Source organism: Anolis sagrei, chromosome 1 (assembly GCF_037176765.1).
Source record: "Anolis sagrei isolate rAnoSag1 chromosome 1, rAnoSag1.mat, whole genome shotgun sequence".
NCBI lineage: Eukaryota > Metazoa > Chordata > Lepidosauria > Squamata > Dactyloidae > Anolis > Anolis sagrei.
In genome coordinates this window covers 116,461,634-116,485,624 of record NC_090021.1, presented here as the reverse complement: position 1 = coordinate 116,485,624, position 23,991 = coordinate 116,461,634, and the positions used below count along the sequence as shown (strand labels likewise).

Below are 23,991 nucleotides of genomic sequence, written 5' to 3'. Positions count from 1 at the left end.
TTAAAACCATTTTAACCTTCTTTATCTGTGTTTAGTTTGTCAACATGTTTATTTTCAGTCAATTCAAATTATTTTTATTGCTTGGAATACTTTCCATTTATTCAGTGTTGCTTTACTTGTATACCACCTTAGCTCTTGCAGTACATGGTGGAATATAAATATTTAACAAGACGATGATGGATACCTTATTTCTGGTTCCTTCTTTATCCTTTCTAGCCTGAGGAAGAGTACAAATACATTAAACAAACAAAGAAACAAACATTGGCCTAAATTATCCCCCTGATTGTGAAACATTTGCCCAGCCAATCTGTTAAATGTAGATGATTGCTTTGTCAAATATGCACTAGCTACTAATTATTTCCTGTATGTAAAATGTGATTAGGAGGAAGCATTATAAACAGCAGGTTCCCCGTACCTCACGTGACTGGAAATTGCTGGCATATGCATTCCCTCTTGTAATTAACATTTACTCTGTATAATCTGCCATCTAAAAGTACTGAAACAGTCTTTGTTCAACTGTTTTTTTTTGTCTAAACATACAATGATACAAACAGTGCTATTTTAATCACACTGATACAAAAATGAGAATTAATTTGCTTTAAATGACATGCCTCTGATGCTAATGAGTTCACTTGAGAAAATATATTTTGATAAAGAAATCTGTTTTCAGTGTCTTTCAACCGTCAACAGCCTAGCAGATTATCCTGAGCTCAATATCAGCCTTAACTTAATGTATTAGGGTTCATGAACTAGTCAAATGGACTAAGTCAAATATTTATTTAGCTGACTAAGAAAGGTAGAAGAGTAAACTTTGGGCTAATATGTGTACCCTGATCTTCAGAATATTACCCCAAAAAGCAATAATCTGCATAATAGAATATAATGTAACCTTGTTAAATAACATATTTAGATCCCCTTCTTCAGTTTAACCCTTAAGCTTGCAATTCCACAATAAACATTTCAATTGTACTCAGAGCAGGATATTGGCATGTTTACATGGAATGAAAGTAAACTATTTTGAAGCAGTCCCCATAAGCACCTGTCTTTGTGTACTTGATGACTGAATCTTTAGCAAAGAGCATATAATCAAGATGTTGTCTTTAAGAGATTATTAAATTAATCATGGAGAAAATGTGGGAACATGAATGAATCTGTCATGGGCATTGCTGATTTTTATCTTCAGGGATATTTGTAGAACAGTGTTGTCAACTACTTTTCCATTGTATCTCTGGATCTTACAAGCATCCCCCAAGGGTTCTGCAAAATGTTGTCATTGTTCATTAACTTTTCTACCAGTTTAGTTTATTTATTTGATGTCTTTGTAAAGAAGGCAGGAGAAGGAATTGGGATTCTCCCGTTTTCAGAACAACATGTTCCATGGCTTCTCAGAGAGAAAATGGATTACAAATCAAGGATTGTTCAATCTGGAATGAAATTGATACTTTGAGTGTTTTGAGTCAAATATTCAATTTGAAGTTTTTTGGAAAGCATATATTACCAACATTGAAACCACCATCTTTCCCCAGTATACAGACTGATGAGACTGGGTTATAGAAAAATATTAATGTAGTTCCTCATGTTCATTTTGACTCTGTGCTAAGCTGCACTATTCTGATTTTTTGGGCTAAATAGTACATTCAATAGTATCTTGAACAATGTTTTTGTATTAAATATTGCTTGGAAGGACACTGAATGATCTTTAACTCTATGTAATATATATATATATATATATATATATATATATATATATATATATATATAATCAAGTGACTAGACACCCACTTTTCTTAGGGAAATAGTCATGTTGGTCTCTAATGAACATGACCTTGCATTAATGTCCTAAACCTTTCTAGCAGCAGTACACTAAATACACTATTAAAAGCTTTGAGGTACAGGTTAATTTGCTATTTAACTTTGCTGCAAGGTTAAACTTCAAATGCTCTTCTGACCAATTTCTGAAACACTGGTCAGAATCTATATATATATATTAAAAATAATGTGAAGGTTTGTTTTTAATATTCTCTAGAAACAAAGAGTTATTGGAATAACTCATTAAACTCATACATGTATACAAACACACACTGATATCCTGGATATCAGTGTGTGTTTCCCTGGAATTGATAATATTGTGGGAATGATGTCAGCATTGCATTTGAGAGTATCCTACAGCTGATGTAAAACAGTAGTCATTATTTGGAATCTAGATGGATTTGACTGCTGACTTGAAGTAGATGTCATCAGGAATTGGTCAGTCAGAAAAATCCATTCTCCTTCATCCTCTTTATTGGTTCCACAAATAAATATTTAAAATGGGAATGAAAAGTATTAATTGCTGAGGTGGCAGGAATATCAGTACTTTTGAATGGTTCTCTTAAATTGTACAGCTTGTTTGCACACATCCAGCCATGAATCAAAACTCTGAAATGTGTATTTCCCAACACAAAGTCAATTTATGTGTTTTATGAATGAGGTGCATTATGGAAATGCGTACACAAAAATCACATTTATCATCATTCTACACATATCTGTCAACATCTATGACAGCCATTATACACAGTAGCAATGAATATTTAACAGTATCAAGAATATAGTGGTAAAGTGCAGGTACCAATCATGGTAATTCCTATATCATGTCCAAAAAGAGTAAAAAGAAAATAACTGGAGTGTCCAAAAATTCAGGCAGACTTATTGATCTATGTCATTTGAAACTTTACCAGGGGCACTGTTTTGTAAAAGGTATCCATGTTCATTGCCTATTCAAAACCAAGCTGTCTCAAAATACTCAGCATTATGATAGAAACAATTCACAATAGTATATTCTTCCTGGGAAAATCCATTCTCAGGCCAAAATAGTAGGTATGTTGAGAGAAAAGATAGGGTTACCCCATCCATTGATGTCTTCATCCCTGCTAATGAAAATGTTTTCTACTAGTCAAAAAGTCCTCCAATAATTAAATCTCCACAAAACAAGCCTAAGATTCTCATATTTGCACAAATGCAGCTTCTCTTTATATTAATTTTATATCATTTGCCATTAATTTTAATGGAACTGAAGTTCCTTAATTTCCATAGAAGGAACACTCCTTATAGAACAATCTTTCTTGAGGAAAGTTGGAAGAGTTATTTTTGCTGATTCTATGCTATAATATCTTGACTTTTATGTATGGTGTAAAAGTGGGATTGTAACAGGGAGAAAATCAACACATTTGAAGTGTGGTGCAGTAGAAATGTTCTATTGATATTTTGGACTACTAAATACAAATAAATAGGTCATAATGCAAGTCAGATCTGAATTTGTCTGAATTCAGAGAGAAGGCCTGTTCTGTTTCACAGACAGTAGGACTTAGAATCTTATCACATTGAGGTCCAAATCCGTAGTGAAGCAGAGGGAATTTACCATGCAATGTGGCAAATCTGTGGAGCAATGGGGGGGGGGAACCATTGCCCTGTTGCCCGCATCACCCACTGCACCCCTTACCTCATCCCATGGGGAGGGGGGGGAAGTGTCACCATTCTTTCCTATGATAGTTCCTCCCATGTACCAGGGAAGTTTCCTAGCATGCTGTCAACATACGTCCTCTATGGAGCCTTGCCAGAAATTTCCTTACGTCATTTGATGGTGTCTGGCGAGCTCCATGGAGGAAGCATCCTGACAGTGTGCTAGGAAGCAAAAAGTACTCCGTGTGATGAGGTGGCAAGTCTAATAGTTTAAAATTACCCTTAGCCAATGGTTTGTTGACCGAAATAAAGGCTACTGACTGACTGACTAAAATTACAGGAGAATAGATTTTGATTTAATATTTGAAGGATCTTTCTCACACTAAAATACGTTCAGCTTGAAACAATTGCCTAGAAGGTGTTGAGGTCTCTTTCTCTTGGCATCATCATAAAGATGCTGAGTAGTCACCAGCTGGTGATGTGCTAGCTGAAGAAGTGTGTTGGACCTGTTGGTCCATGAGACCCCTTCCAACTCTAGGTTTCTATGACTCACACAAGAACTGCTATGACTAAATTAAGGAAAATAATATGCTAATGCTTAGCATAGTGAAAGGCAGAAAAAAATAAGAAATATTGTGTTACTGGTAGTTTGATACAATTCAGCAATAGCACTAAGTTTGCAAGACGGGAGTGGCCAATTGATGACCAAATATTCTTAGAGGTATCTGATTAATTGTTTGGAATTCATGGTCACAATTGCAAATGTGTAGCCTGGATCTATGGCATTTATGGCTGGTTTATATTAATAATTCCTACATAGTCAATAGTGTAGGTAATAAAAGGTGATCATAAAAGTCCCCCAACTAGCATCCACTCAGAATGATGGGAAACAGTTCTCCTTTTGATCAAGATGCAGCAAACTGATGTGTCTACCCCATCTCTTGCACAAAGGGGAATTGTGATAGGGACTTTGTTTTTTACTGTTGGTCTGAGATTGCTTGGAGGACAGTAGTGGTGAAAATTCATTCTGCTGTGTCTGTATTGACATGAGAAAAGATAGATATTGTTTACAGATGGCTTCCCAATAAATCTTGACTTTGGGACCAGGGTTGGGTAGGAAGACACTAATTAGTTATGTAACTATGATAGTTCCATAACTGTATCTGATCTAGAAGCATAACCATCTTTTTCCAGCACCCTAATCCACAGTGGTTTATCAGTCTTTAGTTGACCAGTTTAAAACATGTGATTTGAGAGCTACTGTATGTTAACAAGTGTAAACATAAATCTCCAGCAGATCGTAAGTCCAGCATGCTATTTCATAACTACTAAATATATTGCTAGCCACTGATTTTAAATCTGAGTTCCCAGAACTATATTCAATCAGTCCCTTTGTTAATAAATCAAGCAATTGTTAGATAAATCAACTCTTAGCTATGCTTCATTGTTTTCACGTATCTATTCTAGTTGAAACATGCCTGCTGCCCTTTCTTGTGCTTGTCGCATTACTTTCCTACCATTTCTGTTTCATTGCTTTTTTGCCATGATTAATGAGGTATGAAATACAACATAGGAAATGTGCATACAGCTGCTGAGGTAACCATAAAGATGTGATGCAAACATACAGATATAATAATAATTGCAGGTAGGATTATATTTTTATGGGATTATGGCTGAGGAAAATTTGCAAGAGATTTCTTTTTACTAGCCCAGTTGGTGGTGGAACCAGCAAAGGTAGCTAGAAGCAGGAAAGGGTAGCAGATCTCAAAGCCACAGAAGGACCTCCTCATAATCCTACTACAAAATCAAATGTAAATGCACATCTAGCATCTGGACTAAGCTTTAGATAATATTGTTGCCCATTCTCTTGCTCTCAGAACAACTTGAGGCTATTAAGAACATAATTGTAAGTATTTTTAGTCTCCTTTTAGATAGCAAAAACCTGGAACAGAACATAAAAGGAAAAGAAATATCATGTTTGCTAGTAATTCTGTCCCTCAGAAATATCTTAGGGAAGAAGATTTTGATGCTACAATATGTAAGGGACTGAGTGGAAGCACTGGGGAGAAGAACAGCACATTCATTATTGCTCTGCACGTTTCTTGGCACGCTTCAGCAAATTGGGTCAAAATCACAGCTTGGATTACATAGCTAACATGTTTGGCAGACTTTTGTGTGAACATTTGTGTTAACTGATGTTTATGTGTCAGAAGGCAAGCTGCTTTGTTTTAATATGGATTATCCAGAAGGAGGTATAAAACAGGGCCCACAATCTGGCTTAGGCATTACCTATGCCACAGTTAAAAAGTATCAGCTACTCTTTCCTACAATGCAGCACATATTCCTAAGACATCTTTTTTGTATATGACTAGTTTATAAAACAATTCAAACCTAGTTGTGAAAGGGAGCAGAAGGGATGGGAAAATTGCAAGATGCAGACTCCAGACGTCATACACTGAGATTTTGAAGGATTCCAGAAGATCTTGATAGAGGATGTCCTTAGTCTGCATCTGGCTACGGCGATTCTGCACACACACCCCTCCACACTCCACCAGCACTGGAATAGCCATGGCAGAGGATAACATCATTGCAATGACTCTGGGAGTGGCGATAGTGAGGTAATACATAGTTATTCATAAGGAACTCTTATTTTACATGAAACCACTATTATTGATGTATTGACAGAATTTGGAAAGTCACTTCTAAAAAGCATTAGATCACCATGACAATTCCAATGCCCCCAAATTATTTATTTGTCATTTTAGTTGAGTCATTTAAACATTTTCCTGCTATTCAAAAGTGACTAAAATGTTAGTTTCAGTGCTTTTAAACACTGACAGCACTAGAATTCTAGGACAGAATAAAGACAAGCAGTAAGATCACAACCTCCCTGAAACTATAAAAGTATGTAAACCATTTGCAGTTACACCATATGCACAATATTATCGCCATAATGCTATTTAGCTGTGCCTAGGGTGTTGCCAAAAAGTGTGTGTGTGTGTGTTAATTTATAACTCCTTATTTGTAATCCATTACTTCCAGAGCATGTTGATGTATGAATCAAACTAATTTCAAAAGTTTAAAGTGTTTTGCTATTATGTGCATCAGTATTGTTATTTTTGATTTACTTGGGATAGAATTTTGAATACCTCCATAATGAAACTGTATGGAGTCAAAACTAAAGCCAAAATGAGAACTAGGTATGTTTCGTCTAAAGGAGAGAGGGCTAAGAAATGGCACGATAGCTATGTTTTTATATTTGAAAGGATGTCATATTGAGGAGGTAAGAGCTTGGTTTCTGCAGCTCCTAAGATTAAGATGTGGCCCTACAGATTCTAATAACAGGAAAAGAAATTCCACCTAAACATTAGAACTTCATAATCATAAGAACTGTTTGACAGAGGGGTCTGCTACCTTAGAGTATGGTGAAGTTTTCTTATCTAGAGGTTTTTAAGCAGAAGCTAGATAACTATCTATCGGGAGTGCTTTGATTGTATATTCCTGCCTGGGAGAATAGGGAGTGGATGAGCCTTGTGGTCTCTTCCAGTTGTACAATACTATGATTCTAAGATTTTTCTGACTTGTGGTAAACCTAAAACACATCTATCACTGTTCTATTGATTAATATGAGAGGCATTCAATGAGATACCTGTTGTGGCTTTTTAAAAAGAAAAATGTTTTTGTGAAAAAAAATCCCAAAAATTGGTAGATGTATGAATATTTCTGAAACTTAGGGGGAATGATCCCTTGTTATCTTGTGTCTTTGTATAGAAAATTCAAGTAGATAGCTCTTGTAGTTTTGTTATTTTTAATGTTATTTTTAAAAATATTGAAAATTCCCCAAAAATCCATGAATGTGTGAAACATTCTGAAACTTGATGAACTAACACTGGCAAACGTGTTCTATAACTGTTCTATAAGTGTCGTGCGAATAGCTCTAACAATGAGGGAATAAGACACCCCTGAAATGTCCCCATTGACAAAATTAATTATTTAATGAAAATTAACACAAAAGTAGTTTACTCATTATAGTTAACATACAGATCCCATCCAATTTTGGAAACACTTTAGAAATGATTCTCCACCCCCAAATTTCATAACGAGTATTGAAACATTTTTTTCATTGATTGCACAGTATGTGTGTGTGTGTGTGTGTGTGTGTGTAGAGGGGGAGGGTTGAATTCAAGCCAGGTTCATTATATTTTAGACCTATAGCAATCAATGGAATTTAAGTGAATTAAGCTGTATGCCCCTTGGTTTCATCATGACTACAGTGTGATTTACCTTTACTTATATCCAATGAAATACAAATGTTTCTTCTGATTCTTGGGACAAATGTTGCCCTCATTTTATTTGTTTATCTTTCATTATGATGGATCACACTTACTTGGCTGCTCTATAACACTATTTTCATCAGTCTTTTATCATGAAAGAAATGCTGTGCTGCCACACATATTGATTTTGAATATTCAGGAGAGAAAAATCATGATATTATCTTTTCTTTTCTGCCTCTTGGGGGAAAAGACTTTCTACTACCAACCAATGCCAAGGATAAAATGGTTAAAATTTATATCAAAAAGCTCTGAAAATTTGTTCTGATAGATTTTTGTTTACTGAACTTGACAGCCAAAAATACACTCATTGTTTGAAGCACTGAAGAGTACTGTTGGGGTCAAAATCTTCATCACTTAGACTGATAGTATGGTCTTAGGGAACTTTGCCAGTTTTGATTCCTCCTATGTTTTGTTACCACAGAAGGTTAATAGGGGTCAGAGCACGAACATATCCAGCTCAACCTTGCTTTGGCATTTAAGGGCTTTTGTGCACTGGTGCCTTACAGCACACATTTATCTCATCTTAATGCGATGACAATGAAAACCTCACCTGTGAAATCTGCACAATAACAGAGCTTGGTATCACTGTGCATAATAACCTGGACCCATGAAGTGTTACATTGATCATGCTTTGGTTTACAATACAGTGCAATAAGACAACATGCAATTTGATAATTTCAACTGATTCAAATGTCTAATATTTGAGATGGGATATTTCTGTTTTTTTAACAAGCACTAGCAACCTGAGAATTTTAGTCACATTGTCAAAGACTACAGAAAGCAGAGTAGTCTACACCAGATCAACCCTGGGATAGTTTTCACAGCTATCACTCCCTTCCCCATCAGAGGTGGGATGGAGTCCTGCTCAATATCAGCTAGCCCAGATGGCTACCCTTACCACCCCCTTCTGATCCCTGTGTTGCAGGGAATTGGGGAGGTGTGAGAGAGGAGATTGCCCTTCCTACTGAGTCTCCCTTCTCCAATTTCCCCATCAGCCCAGCTGACAATTATCAACCAGCAGAATCTTTATAACAGCCAGAGACTACCAACCCACATAATGGAAGGTGACAGGAAATGCCATTCCAAGTCCTTGGGCCCCTTAGTCCAGGAAACAACCAGTCCAACTGTTTACATGGACAAAAAGTTGCAGGTTCCTCTGTATCTTGCAATTGTGGTCAATGCAGGTCAAGGTGTCATTAAGTGGCCTTGCCCTACATTATATCAGATTGGCTCAGTGCACTGTTTGGCTGCCATTCATAACTGGGGACCATTCACATAAATTGATCACTGTGGATATGACCTCTAAGAGAGCATTTTAAATCAAAACATTGAATAAGCAAATTCACAAAAGTGAACAGCAAATATGGAGGGACAACTGTACCTTTAACTAAAACTCAGACGCTACAATGAATAAAGTAAGTAGTTATCAGTCCTGACCATATTTGATAACCTTTGAACCATATAGCTCATCATTGTCTATAGAGTTCTACACAGACTTGCTCAGCTCTGCAAAGTTTCAGACAAAAGTGTTTTCCAGTCAGTTCCAGAGATTTTAGGGACTAAATCCGCAACCTTGTTTGCTGAATGCCCTGGAATATCATATTTCATAACTGCCCTTTGAAAGCTTCCTACGCCTTTATTCAGAATACCTTCCAACAGAACAGTGTAGTTTGGGGTACTTTCTATAGAACCTGGTAACTTAAGGCATTCTTCAGAATGACTGTGTTTTTCACTTTGTTCAGATTGTCATATGTAGCTTGAAAGGATATATTTGTGAAGTAAGCACTTGCTTCCTAATAAACTAAGCGAATAGCAATTGTCACTTTCTGAAGAGTGAACCAAATGTAATTAGTTTCTAATCTACCTAGCTGTCAAAGGCTTTGAAACACAATAGACCAAGAATTTGTCCTATTTAGGACCCCAGTGGAATGAATGGGAGTCATTCAAGATGTGTGCAGTATTTCCAGCTAATTATTTCTGAAGTCATCTTGCCTCTCAGAACAGTTTAGCGTACCTGAAGGAATTATAGCTCAGAGGCATGCTACTTCATGTTTTTTATTTTATTTTTCTGCTAGCACCTGATGGAGTTCAACATCACAAACATTTTAGATTAGTACAAAGAATTTACCTCCCACGTGTATCTCATTTTTCCCCATGTAAGCTGGAGATGGTGACACTGGCTGTTCGTTACAAATTGAATGTTTTTATCTGGTTATTCATTTATAAATTTATTTAGGGAATACATGGCTCTCTTTTCAATTGAAGATTCTTAATGTGTGGAATGATAACTAAAACTTTAAACAATATCTGGGTTAAAATATAATTAAAATGAAATCCAATACAGATAAAAGCCAATTTAGCAGCTGTATCAAACAAAATTTTACCGCAGTCACTAAAATTATGTGGAAGAACATGAAAAACAGAAGGTTTCTGTAAAGACAGATTAGCAATACCTAAAAAAACTGCCAAATTTCTGGTTTTTAAAACTTCACAAGGTAATTGGTTCCACAGCCTTTCGGGCCTTCCAAGTTAGTGAACTTGTACTGTGAAATGGTCAACCACAGAATATTTAGTTGAATTTTGTGGTCTTGTGGGACTTGGGAATCATGTTGTTGTTCATTAATTCAGTCATTTCCGACTCTTTGTGACCTCATGGACCAACCCATGCCAGAACTCCCTGTCGGCCGTCACCCCCAGCTCCTTCAAGGTCAATCCAGTCACTTTAAGGATCTCATCCATCCATCTTGCCCTTGGTTGGCCCCTCTTCCTTTTTCCTTCCATTTTCCCCAGTATAATTGTCTTCTCTAAGCTTTCCTTGGGAATCATAGAATCATAGAATAATATAATTGGAAGGGACCACATGGACCATCTAGTCCAACACCTTGCCATGCAGGAAAAGCACAATCAAAGCACCCCTAACAGATGGCCATCCAGCTTCCAAGGAAGGAATTTTCATCACACTCCAAGGTATAGAAGTTCTTCCTAATGTTTATGTGGAATCTCCTTTCCTATTTTATTTATTTATTTATTTATTTATTTATTTATTTATTTATTTATGGTGTCATCCACAACCAGAACATTGTATTATATTCCTAACAGAACAAAACAAACAAACAGATTAAAAAACACACAAATTTTGCAAACTTGGTAGCTGATTAAATGTCCTTTGACCAGTATCTGGCCACTTGGAGTGCCTCTGGTGTTGCTGCAAGAAGGTCCTCCATAGTGCATGTGGCAGGGCTCAGGTTGCATTGCATCTTTTCCTATAATTTGAACCCATTACTCTGAGTCCTGGTTTCCAGGACAGCAGAAAACAAATCTGCTCCCTCTTCCTTGTGACATCCTTTCACATATTTATGCATGGCTATCATGTCTCCTCTCAACCTTCTTTTCTGCAGAATAAACATACTCAACTATTTAAGATGCTTCTTTTGATGTAGCCCAAAATCCCATTGGCTTTTTAAGCTGCTGCATCACACTTTTGGCTCATGTTCAATTTATTGCCCACAAAGACTTTACAAAGATCTTTTTCACATGAACTGTTGCTGAGCCAGTTGTCACCCATTTTGTATCTTTGCATTTCATTTTTTCTGCCTAAGTGTAGTATCTTGCATTTGTCTTAACTGAAATTCATTTTGTTAGTTTTGGCCCAGCAATCTAATCAGTTAAGGCGATTTTGAATTCTGATCCTGTTCTCTGGAGTATTATCTATCCCTCCCAATTTGGTGTCACCTGAAAACTTGATGTGCATGCCCCCTAAACCTCCATCTAAGTAATTGATAAAGATGTCGAACAGTACTGGGCCCAGGACTGAACCCTGAGGCACAATCACCTTTTTCCAGGATGAAGAGGAATGCTTGGTGAGTGTCCTTTGGGTTCGGTCACTTAACAAATTAAAAATCTACCTAACACTAGTATCACTCACATTTGACTAGTTTGTTTGCAAGGTCACGAGGGACCTTATCAAAGGCCTTACTGAAATCAAGACATGCTACATCCACAGCATTCTCTGCATCTTCCATGCCTGTAATGCTATTGAAGAAAGAGATAAGATTTGTCTGGCATGACTTGTTTTTGAGAAATCCATGTTGATTTTTAATAACCATAGCATTCCTTTCTAAGTGATTGTAAACTGCCTCCTTAACGATCTGCTCCAGAATCTTTCCTGATATTAATGTCAGGCTGATTGGATGATAATTGTTTGGTCCTCTTTCCCCCCCCCCCCTTTTGAAGATAGGGACAACATTTGCCCTCCTCCAGTCTTCTTGTACCTCTCCTGTTCTCCAAGAATTCTCAAAGATTATGGCCAGTGGTTCTGACATTACTTCTGCTAGTTCCTTCAACACTTTTGGATGTAGTTTATGTTTCTAGATTTCATATCTGTTCCATACTATCCTAGGGCACTTCCAAACATATATTAAACCCATTCTGAAGTGGTCTTAAGTTCCCACACCCCAGGAAAACAAACAAGTATTCCTGTGGGTTGTCCCCATTACTGCACATTAACTACCACACTGGAATGGGGACAACAAAATCCCCCCTAAACATTTTTTAAAAAATAAATAAAAACTTTTTGGGCCATAATTATTCCCTCTGAAGGCTCCTGGCATGTACCAATGTTGCACCAGGAAGTGGGGGGAGGGGGAGCAGGGGTGATTTAGTCCCCTGCCTCCTAGTGCAACATTGGTATGTGCCAGGAAGCCCCCGGAGAGACATAATGGTGGCACAGTAATTTTTTATTTTATTTTAAAGATTCCAGGGGAGGGTTTGAAGATAGGTGGGTTCCTTCTTTGCTTCTCCAGGGGCCCCAAAGAAGCAAATTGGTCTTTGTGGACTGACACCTTGATGGTTCCAGAACTACCTGGGGGTCAGTCCACATAGGGCCCATACTCCATTAGACCCCGGTCTTTCAGGAAGGCGCGGGACTAATGAAGTATCTAAATAATTCATGACAAAGCAGGAGGGATAATTTGCTTTGTCACAAATTACCCCTCCTTTACCAGAGACATTGTTTGGAAATCTCCAGTAAAAGCATAAAAGCTTGCGCATTTTGGGATCTGTCTGGATGGACCCCTAGTTCTGTAAATGGAAATCATTGCAATCTAGATTACAGAAAAATCTAGAATATGTCCAAGAATTTTGCTACAACCTGCTAGCATGTTTCTATAGTGTTCATATAGAGTTTATAAATATATGAATATATTTAGAAGAAAAACTCCTCTTCTTTCTTTTTTTCTTTTCCTAAGGTTTATTGTATTTATTTTAGGCAAGAAGACAATATACCAATTAGAGACTGACTCCCAGTTACTTTTTTCTTTGAGTCAATGTATTTCTTTTTAAATCTCTCTGTGAAATACGACTTAGGTAATCAATCTGTTTACTTTAAATAGCCATGTTTATTGCAAGTTACTGCCCATAACATTTTAGAATGTGAAGGGGATAAATGTAACAGCAATGACATTTTAATTGCAGCTGAAAGCAGCAGGAGGGAAACAGTATTTCAATCATGCCTTGTAATGTCCCTAAGGTTTCAAGGAGGGGGGAAACTACCATAAAGGAGGCATGTTAGTACCTGTATTCATTGATTCCATCTTCACAAGTGCCTCCATTCTGACACCAGCTCACTTCACAGTCATTAATATTTTGCGAACATGTAGGTCCAGTCCATCCAGGAGCACAGATACATTGATAATCCTGGTTGTCTTCATTGTGATAGCATCTGCCTCCATTCTCACACAACTGGAAATGAGAATTACACACTGAGGTATAATAAAGATTTCCATCTCTATTCTAGTCATAGGCTATGCAAATCTCTAAAATACATTATGGTACTAAAACAAAGATTCCTGACAATTATATCATAGTAAGCTTACTAGATATATGAGTGTGCATTTAAGGGTTAAAAAAATCTACCCATTACATTACAGTTGCATTTCTCATAATCCCATAAACATGTTGTATACAAGTTGTGAACCACCACCAACAACAACCCCATGGCATGGAAAATCCATGATTTGGATTGCACATTTCTTAATGCACACATTTTCCATAATGTGTAAGGGTGGTGGGGAAGTGATCTGTTCATACTTTTCAAATATCTGCCTTTTACTGCATGTAACTGAAATAAAAGTATCTAACATTCAGCATTACCTGTTGAGGATGAAAAAAGATGCCTGTAGATTATAAATGGGGTTAATTTGTAAAATTTAAAAAAATCATATTTAACACAAATTTCATTCTCATTTGTAATCACTCAAAAATTTATTGAAATCAATCAAGAAAGGCATATGTCTATGAGTAAACTGATGCTGCTCAATTATATTATCCAGAGCATCCGTGAAATTAGACAGGTGACTATGACTGGTTGCAAATTTGAAACACACTCTTAACTCTTTTAATACTTGCATATCCTCATGTAAGTATCAAGAACTGGAAGCTATTTGAGACATGATTTTGATCCAGAGATTGATAGCCGGATGAAATGAACTTATTTGCGTGGCAAGATAAAATCAGCTTTTACTCTGAATGTGATAGTGTTGACAGCCACCGTTAACAGTTCAGTTTGTTGCAGTAGATTCCTTTATGCTAATTGAGGCCAAAGGTTTGATTAGTTCACTACTTTCTCTCTAACAGTAGACATCCAGATGTCCTTGCTCAGGCTGTCAAGTTAACCTCCTTTTTGCTTTTAGAAAATGGCAGACAGGGGAATTCTACCTGTGAGTACAGCCATTGACAGATCTACCAAAATGAGTTTATATCATTACTTCCATTTCAGTGAGTCATTGAATGTCATGAGAATGAATCCCATAGCTTGACTGCTGGCATCATGTTTCAGATACTTTTCTGGGATTGAGTAGGTTCCTCTGCTATTGTTTCAACATTTACAAAGTATCAAAATTATTTCTAATATTGCTTTACCCAATCTGCCATAATTAGCTGCAGCAACTAAGGAAAGACCCTCTCTCTAACCCAACTGCCACTGCTGTGTTTTCTGGAGAAAGAGAACCACAGCCAATACCTACTGGATTTAATCTTCTTCCCACTGCTACCCCCTTTTCCTTGCATGTCTTGTCCTTTTGGATTGTAACCGTGAGAGCAATGAACTGGCAAATTAACAATGTAAACCACTCATGTGAAGTGCTATGTATGCCGCTGGTTCTATGTAAATAGATGATGATGATTATAATAATGATGATGACAGTAATCTGTAATAGTTATTTTTAAGTATCTGTTATGTACATTTTTGTTTCAATGACCTCAGAGTGGTATATATGATTCTCTTCTTTCCCACTTTATTTCCTTAACAGGTTATCAGGCTAAGGGAAGGTGACAGCCCAGAATCATCCAGTGTATTTCCTGATGCAAGGGGATTAGAACCTGCATCTTCCAGATGTCAGTCCACCATAACCCTATTTAAGTATTCTTGTGGAGAGAAAACGTGAGGCATAAATAAACATCATCATCATCATCATCATCTCCCAAATCTCAGCCCACCATTCCAATCAATTTATCACATGGAATATTTAATTATCATCTCATCCTACTCTGTTGTACATGAAAAATCGTGATACTGAGTAGAATGTATACTATACATGTGTGTACCATGAGCATTTCTAAATGGGATTACACGAAATCATATCACACATGTGACATGGACAAATGAAGGGATGTAAGAGTCTAAACATGTGAAGAATACTGGAAATTATAATATGAGAATCTACAAAAGGACATGGAATGTTTACTATGTTCTATGCATTAGTGGCCAGTTAAATTTATATTCTGGAACCTTCTCCAATCTAGCGTATATGGGAAGATCATATTTTTCCACTGCTAAATGAAGGTGGTTAGCTTTGAGCCATGAGGAGAGGTGGGCAAGAATAATAATAATAATAATAATAATAATAATAATAATAATGTTGCAATCTCAGGTGATGGCAGAATTGAAGAAAAACAACTAGATAAGCTTACAAGATATGAACTGCAAGCTTGAACTGCAAAGACTGTGGCACATGCCTGTCAAGGTGGTCCCAGTGGTGATCGGCACACTCGGTGCAGTGCCTAAAGACCTTGGCCTGCACTTAAACACAATCAGCGCTGACAAAATTACCATCTGCCAGCTGCAAAAGGCCACCTTACTGGGATCTGCATGCATTATTTGCCGATACATCACACAGTCCTAGACACTTGGGAAGTGTCCGATGTGTGATCCAATACAACAGCCAGCAGAATATCTGCTGTGGACTCATCTTGTTGTGTTTCAAATAATAATAATAATAATAATAATAATAATAATAATAATAATAATAATAATTTTGTTTATCCAGACATTTTTCTGATTGCAGATGTTTCCAAATTATTCAATAGGTAACATAATGTAATAAAAACAGTGTAAGGAAATATTGCATTATTTTATTTTAGTGGGTTTTACTATGTTTTGTGTTTTCATTATGGTAAGCTATTTTGAGTTTTAAAAAAAGCAATAAAAAGTACATAAATCTTCTAAGGGGTGGCGGGGAGGTTGAACCCAGCAACAACAAATATAGATAAATATAATGTGCAGAGACAGAATAAATATTGTTCTCTGAAAAAAAAAATCCCAGCTACGTGTAATGTTCCTCAGCTGCATTCTAGATGTAAATATAATATCTGTTTTCTCTAATCAATGAGCAGAACACTAAAAAAGGGGGAAATCAGATGGAGACAATCAGCCATCCAGTTTTCTACTCCCCATTTTGATTGAGGCAAAGCCTATTTAAAATGCTACAGAGATATGAAATAACAACTCTTGGCAGAAATTTGCAATCTTAATTTGTCTTTGATTAAGTTTTAAATTGACCTTAAAATTGAATCCTTTTGCTATGCCATTAGTGCTGAAATCTGAAATTATGCTTGGACCATTTCTCATAAAAAGCCACTAGTCAGCTTGATCAAAGCCGGCAAAAATTAATCCCTCACTTGCAACTACAAAAGTAGCCTTCCTTTGCCAATTTTTAAAATTATTGTTTCCAGCCTAAGTAAAGCAGATTGTAAACAATATGCTATAATAACATCCAGAGAAGTAGGGTGATCACAGTGTGTATTTACAAGAAAGTATTTTCATATATTTCTTTGAATTTCCAGGCAACCTATCACCAATATTCAGAGAAAACAACCTGAGAGTTCCCCTAAGGACATCATCAGAATGGCCAGGCAAAGCATTAAAGAAATATACCATGCAGGGGTATTTATTTATTTATTTTACATATTTGTATCCTGTCCTTCTCACCCCTGGGGGGGGGGGGGGCGCTCAGCTTCACAACAGGCATTCATTCAATGCCAACAACAAGCATAAATGATCATTACAGTTAAAACAATTCATTAGCATATTAAATTATTAAAATTTTTAAAACATTCATTTAAAACCATGCAGGTTCAAAATCATAGTCCGGGTTGGTTCTTTGTCCAATCAATGGGTGAGCCACAATGATGGACCAAAGAGGCCTTCAGCTTGATCCAAAACAGATTTATTTTTTAAAAAAATAGACCCACAATCCTATGGGCTATGAAAGCAAGCACCATTCTGAATTTTACAATGAATTTGGTAATAGCTCCATGCAGCATGCATTCTTGTGAGGAGGGTCTGGCCTTACTGGCACGGAGGGGAAAAACTCAATGCTAGGTTGTCAAAGAGTGGTAAAGGTAAAGGTCATTTAAAGTCTTACTAACTCATTCATTGTTGATATGCGTCCCAACCACCTGCCTCCAAAGAAGATTAGGATGTTGCTCATTTACTTGCTCTGAATAGGAATGTTTTTCCTTCCCCATTGGTTTCTCACCAACCCTATACTATTTTTAGAAAGGAAAATTGATGAGGAGTGGTGCTATTTAATTAGTGGGCGACATGGTGTGGGAGAAAAAAAACTTGGTGAATGCATGTAAACATTATTTGGGTAAAGGGGAAGTCATTGAACCATCCTTTTAGATCCCAGGACTCAGGGGAGTGGGGGAAAGGCCTATTCCTAAGGATGGTTCTTCACTTTATGTTTGAGGATTTCAGGAAGAGGCTCCTTGGGTTTACCTTTCATGACAAAGCAGATTAGGTGACAACCCAGTTATTGAAGTGCCCCTGGAGATCTGGTAATTTCCTCAAAAGGCTAGGTGTTAAAATGGGGCTCATTGTCCCAACCGAATCCCTTTTTACCTCTCACAGGTTCAAAATAATTTTGCCAGTTTAATGGTTCAATGGGTTAAGTAAAATGGCCATATTCAACTCATGCATGAGTCTGCTTCCTTTATCTCCCCCACCCCTCCTCTTTGGGTCAGCAATGATTTATTGCATGTACAGCTTGCAGGAGTGTAATATATTCCAAATTGTGCCAAACACGAGTTATTTTTAGCAATTATTTATTTCATTAAGCAAGTGTTATTAATTTATTGAACCTTGCACTACAAAAAAACCAAAAGGCCAATGCATCACATAAGTACTATTTACTGCCATTTTCATTTATTTCAGAAAACAACACAATTTACCTGATTAAATGCTCAGAATCCTACATGTGCACATAAATAGGGCAAACACATATTATAATCTGTATAATGATTGTATGAATAAATTAAATATGTCTGAGGGCTTTTAACAAATATTATGCTAAATTGCTTTTGCAGCTCCCATCAGAATTATCAGCATATCAGCACATCTTAGTCTAAATGGCCATAATGATTATTGCACCATTTCAGAACATTGCCATGTGTAACAGATATTTACCTTACTTTTTTAAAAAATTGAAATATATTAAATTTTTCACATACACAACAATTTACATTTACATTTAGAGAGTAGGAAGGATATGGGATATTTTATCATGAACAGATGAAATATCTGGCTATGTAAGGCAATAAACCTACAAAGTTATTTATAACAGAACTGTCTCACATAGCAGTAACAAACTTTGAACCTTCCAGATGTTTCCTGATGCACTGTCTTTGACCATTTGTTATTCTGACTCAGAGTCATAAAATCTGGAATCCCACCTAAACTTCTTCATGATGCCTAGTTTGGAGGCACTAATATAATCTTCCAATTGTTCTGAGGTATAGGTTTCCAATTCCATTTTGAGAAAAGTGAAGTCACAACAGGGCACATGTGTGACAAACAAAAAGGGAGAAAAGTGACCCCCTTCTTCTTGCTAATTACATGGACATTCATTCCCACCCCAGCAGATATGGCCATGATAAGCAGGTGCTCATAGGGAGTGCCGTGGCTGGGGAAGAGAAACTGCAGTGACATGGGTATGATTCATCCCTTTCCCCTGCACTGATGAAAGCAGGTAAAGGGCATTGGTAGTGGTGCCTATGTGGACAACAGATTAGCTGAAATTGACCTGATTTAGCTGTCCAGTTAGATATATGGCCCATGGAAACTCCAAAGATTCCTCCAAACTCAAGAGTATCCCCCAACTTCACTTAATGTGGAACACAGCTGGTTTAGGGGCAAAATAATTATATCTCTGGATACTTACCAGAAGATGCTGTGCATTGTGCAGAATCCCAAAACTGGGTTGGGAGTGAAAACTGTATTTTTACTAGTTCAGATCAGTCCAAAAAAGCACTGTTTGATTTTACAAAGATGTACACTATCATATTTGTTTTAGGTAGCATGATTACAAGAGTCAAACATACCAGCTCAGGATAGACAGAAGCAGGAGGGAGAAAATGTTGAAACTGGAATTGCTCCCTTCCACTTCCAATTATAAAAAAGTCCAAAATTTCCCAATATATGTATATATTATATACACATAGACAAACAGATTATGCATTATTTTTGTTAAATTGTTTCTTCTCTTTTCTACTTGCACATAGAGGATAAGAAAAGACTATCTTATTTTTTTAAAATTTTCTTACCTCTGAATTTCCTTTGCATGCTTTCCCACACATATAAGAAAGTTCATATGGTTTATCCACACACTGAGCTCCTGGGTTGCAGGTTATGTTGTTGAATAGACAAGCATCAATATTTATTTCACATTGCACACCTTCAAATCCTATGATATACACATACAAACAATATTAGATCAAATACTATCATAATTAAAACATCATGGTTGAATTTGTCAATATCGACAGGCAGTCAGTTTTGATTATTGCATTTATCACATACAAGAAGATGGGACTTTGAAATATATATTTTATTGTATAAGCATAAAAATGGCCATAACATATGCAGACAAAATTTATGCATATTTATGTGAGAATAAATCTCAATGATTACATTGGGACTTTCCCCAAATTATCATGCATTGAAATGTATTCTAAATTTATTCCCTCCATTTTTAAAAGAATGATAAAACATGACCTTCTGCCTGCACAATCCTTAGAATAATTTTACATGGCTCTTAATAGCCCTATACAATTTTAATCTAGTGGTAGAAGACATTTTGCCTCCATGTTGGATTATATCCTAGACTTTGTGCCCAACCACAAAGAAACTGTACTTGAAAGATCCTTATTTATAGGTAACACCAATTGATTTATAGAATCTGGCTGTTCAAAAGGAGGTCAGTATGTATGGCAAAACGTGCTTTTCTGGTTCCCAGAGTGAAAACTGGAGAGGGTTCCTGTACCTTTAATAATTGCTTAGAAAGGGGAATTTCAGCACATCTTTTTGCTTTGGAGAGGTAACACTTCCTGAAATTCCCTCTTCTCCTTGACCAATAAAAATACAGAAGTACTCTCCATTTTACACTCTTATTGTTTTCTGAAAAACAGATACTCCACCCCAAAAGCATTAAAACGTGATTTATATTGATGGTGCAAAAGACTTACCCACTGGGCAGATGCACTTAAAATGTCCCAGGGAATCATCGCATGTCCCTCCATGTTTGCATGGATCACTCTCACATTCATTGATTTCCGTCTCACAGGAAACCCCTGCACATTTTTAAAGAGAGGGATTTAGTTTTCCCAGGGGGCATATTGAGATGGTCAGCTTCAGGAACACTACATTCCAATGTTCTGCTCTGGAATATTCTCGGGGCCATATAGATGGTCAAAAATATATATACAAAAGTATGTTTGTATTTATCCAGTGGATTTATACCATGCCCTTCATTCAGGGTGTGATCTAAGATTGCATAAATAAAATCATGTCTGGATACTGTTCCGTTATCTGAGTGAAGGCCAAAAGGGGGCACTAGACAGAGAAGGATTGTCCATTGGGGGGTGTTTGAAGGAATAAGACCATTTTCCCCTGTTTTCCTGTTATTCCCCCCACCCATATCACCATTGTAGAAACAACTCTTGCTTATGAAATGTGAAGGGGGGGGAGGGGGAATAACCAGCGAAAACAGGAGAAATGATTTTCCTCCTTCAACTCCCCTACCTTCATAGAATGGACTATCCTTCTCTGTCTAGCCCCCCTTTTGGCCTTCATCTGGTTAATGGAACAGTACCCATGTCCATTTTTTTTTTAAAAAGTTAAACACTGCTTTAGGCAACTTATTCTTCTCTCTCTTTTTTCCAAAAAAAAAAAAAAGGGGGGGGGGTAGTTTGGAGGATTCAAGGGGTAGTCTACATTCTGGGTTAGTTCTGGAATACTTATTGCTGAACCTTCAAACTCAAAGTCTGCAATGGAAACCTTCACAGGCAATGGTGTAGTTGGACTAAAAGGAACCTTATAAGATCGTTTTTCTCTCTCTGCAGATCAATTCTTGAAGGTAAGTATCCATGATTGCTTACCTAAATGCAAGACCATGTCTATACAAGATTCACATTCAAAGGAAATATATGAATGGAAGTAAATAGCGGATGGAAAGAAACTGGAAAATACATAAATTCCTGATGATCCAGTTCACAACAGACATAGGGAAAAACGCAGTGAGCTAAAAGAACATATGAACCAATGCCAGAAAATCATCAAAAGTTTGAAAACAAATTCAGACACAATCAAATTTACTTTGTGCATAACAACCCCATTGGGGCTACTCCCATAGGCTCCTGTTTAATCTGCTTATGTGTAAGCAGGCAGCATTAGGTGAACATTTGTGCACACTTTTAAATAAGATTTTAAATAGTTTTAATGGTTTATATAGTGCTTGGTTTATTTCTATTTTTGTGTTAATAAATAAATAAATAAACTTTACTTGTATTCCACCCTATCTCCCCAATGGGGACTCATATTGTATGTTGTAATTTTTTTTGCTCTGTGTGTCACTTTGGTCTCTCTGAAGAGACAAAAGGGAGTATATAAATAAATACAATGATACTACTACTACTACTACTACTACTACTACTTTCCATAGCATGATCCAGTTTTTCTTCTCACCTTAGTACAAATTATTCACTAGATAGATGGATGGGTGGGTACATTGAGAGATGGAATAGATGGGCATATGTCAAGTGTGCCAAGATGCAAACATGCACATCTCTGCCTTTATTTAAGGGTTCATTGTACTGTTCATGTGTACATTAATATGGTAAAGGGAATAAATCAATATTCTGTTGAGGAATTCTCTGTGAATGGGTACTATGACAATAGTGGCCAGAATATTGTCCTGGATTTGCTGACAATGTTGTACATGTATTTTGTTTATAGTCAACAATTTCTATTTCATTTATAAATTGATTGTAAGATACAGGTCGAGCATCCCTTATCTAGAATAAAAAAAAATGTCCACATGGTGACAGAGACAATTCAAATGTAGATTTTTTTTGCATGTCCCCAATATTACAACTATTAAATACTATCACCTGTATATAAGTTGTATATGGAATATTAATTTCAAGCTTAGACTTGGACCCCATTTCCAAGATGTGTCATTACAAGCAGTTCCTGAGTTACAAACATCCAATTTACAAACAACTCTTAGTTAAGAATGGGGGTGAGACAACAGGAAGTGAGAAAAATCTACTCCTAGGAAGGGAATTTCACTTCAAGCCACCCTCAGAACTGAACCCTAACTTGTCCAATTACTTATTACTTCCTCACCAATGTCCATAGCAACTGAGGCATTTTATGGGTTAGTTGAATCCATTATATCCACAATCTCTGTTATGTTGGAAGACGGGCCAAATTTTTATCATTCCTCTATGAAAGATACTTGTTAAAACATTTCTACCATTAGCAAAATGATTTTTTCCATTTCCTGTTCAAAAAGCCATTTTAAATTATATTGCATCTGTTCCATGTTTTTTTTCAATCCTTCCTAAGCAAAAATAGTTTTCTTGTCAAATTGATATACTTGATTATTAATAATGATCTTTTGCTCTCCTCTTCCTTGGGTGAACACAGTTATGGATTACTTCCAGTGCTGAGCAAAAGAAATCATTTCAATTGATTACAGGGATTATTAGTTATTAAATAATTATAATAATCAAATATGAATCTATTAATGTTTTCATCTTAGGCTACAAGTAAAATCTGACATTCTATTCAATATTTAGGATGTCATGAGTTACACTTAAAGCCTCTTACATTTTGCCATTCACATTTACATTTCTTTCACTGTTACCAAATGAATGTCCCCTAAAATCCACTTTTAAAGTTAGGCAACTGCATTAACCAAGAGAGTTCTGCAGCATGGGGGTAGGAGCATTGAAGGATAATATGTCCAAACATCTCCTGCTCACATGTTCTTCTTGCCAGTTATAAACATAGGTGATCACTTATGGTCAAGTATGATTGTCTTCCAAGAATAGAGGCAGTGTCTGTGGAAACTTATTTGGGATCCACACAATCTTTCACTATGAGGACAAAGTGTATGTCCAGGGGGTAAGGCTGGAGGGTGGGAGTGGGGTAGCAAAAAAAAAAAGGTACTGGATGCACCCTTTTTGAGGGCCTTTGAATAGTTCCCTTTAAATTCAAATTAAGACCTTGAGTCGATTCATTGCCACACCAACATATTAGACCTATGACCTCATCACCTTGAGATGGGAAAGGGTTCGGGACCATCCTTTTAGCACAGAAAATCACCCCTCTAGGTTGTCAGCCATCCCATTTCAAGTTCCGCCTCCCGATCACACTTGTCTCCCTCTTCAGCTATTCAATCATTGTTTCCCTCAATCAACTTTATCCAATGTGGAAACTTAAGAGCTGGCAATACATTCATCTTACATAAATCACACAGGAAATTCTTTTCTCTACTTTCTCTATATTACTGTTCTAAATCAGGGAAAACTTTGAAACCAAGAGATCTCTTGTCCTTCTCAAAGCCCCTGTCACCACTTTTAAACCTCTTGCCCTGCC

The 23,991-nt window shown here is 36.7% G+C and overlaps 1 protein-coding gene across 3 annotated transcripts in view; it reads right to left on the bottom strand.

The window, feature by feature from the left end:
* EYS (eyes shut homolog) overlaps positions 1-23,991 on the bottom strand; it is a 1,026,188-nt gene that overhangs the window by 772,126 nt on the left and 230,071 nt on the right. For all 3 annotated transcript variants that reach the window (XM_067468024.1, XM_060752827.2, XM_067468032.1), the window contains exons 8-10: positions 20,574-20,678; positions 19,653-19,792; positions 13,345-13,511 (exon numbers count right to left, since the gene is read on the bottom strand). In XM_067468024.1, the coding sequence (XP_067324125.1) occupies positions 13,345-13,511; positions 19,653-19,792; positions 20,574-20,678 (412 nt within the window). The remainder of the gene's footprint in view (positions 1-13,344; positions 13,512-19,652; positions 19,793-20,573; positions 20,679-23,991) is intronic.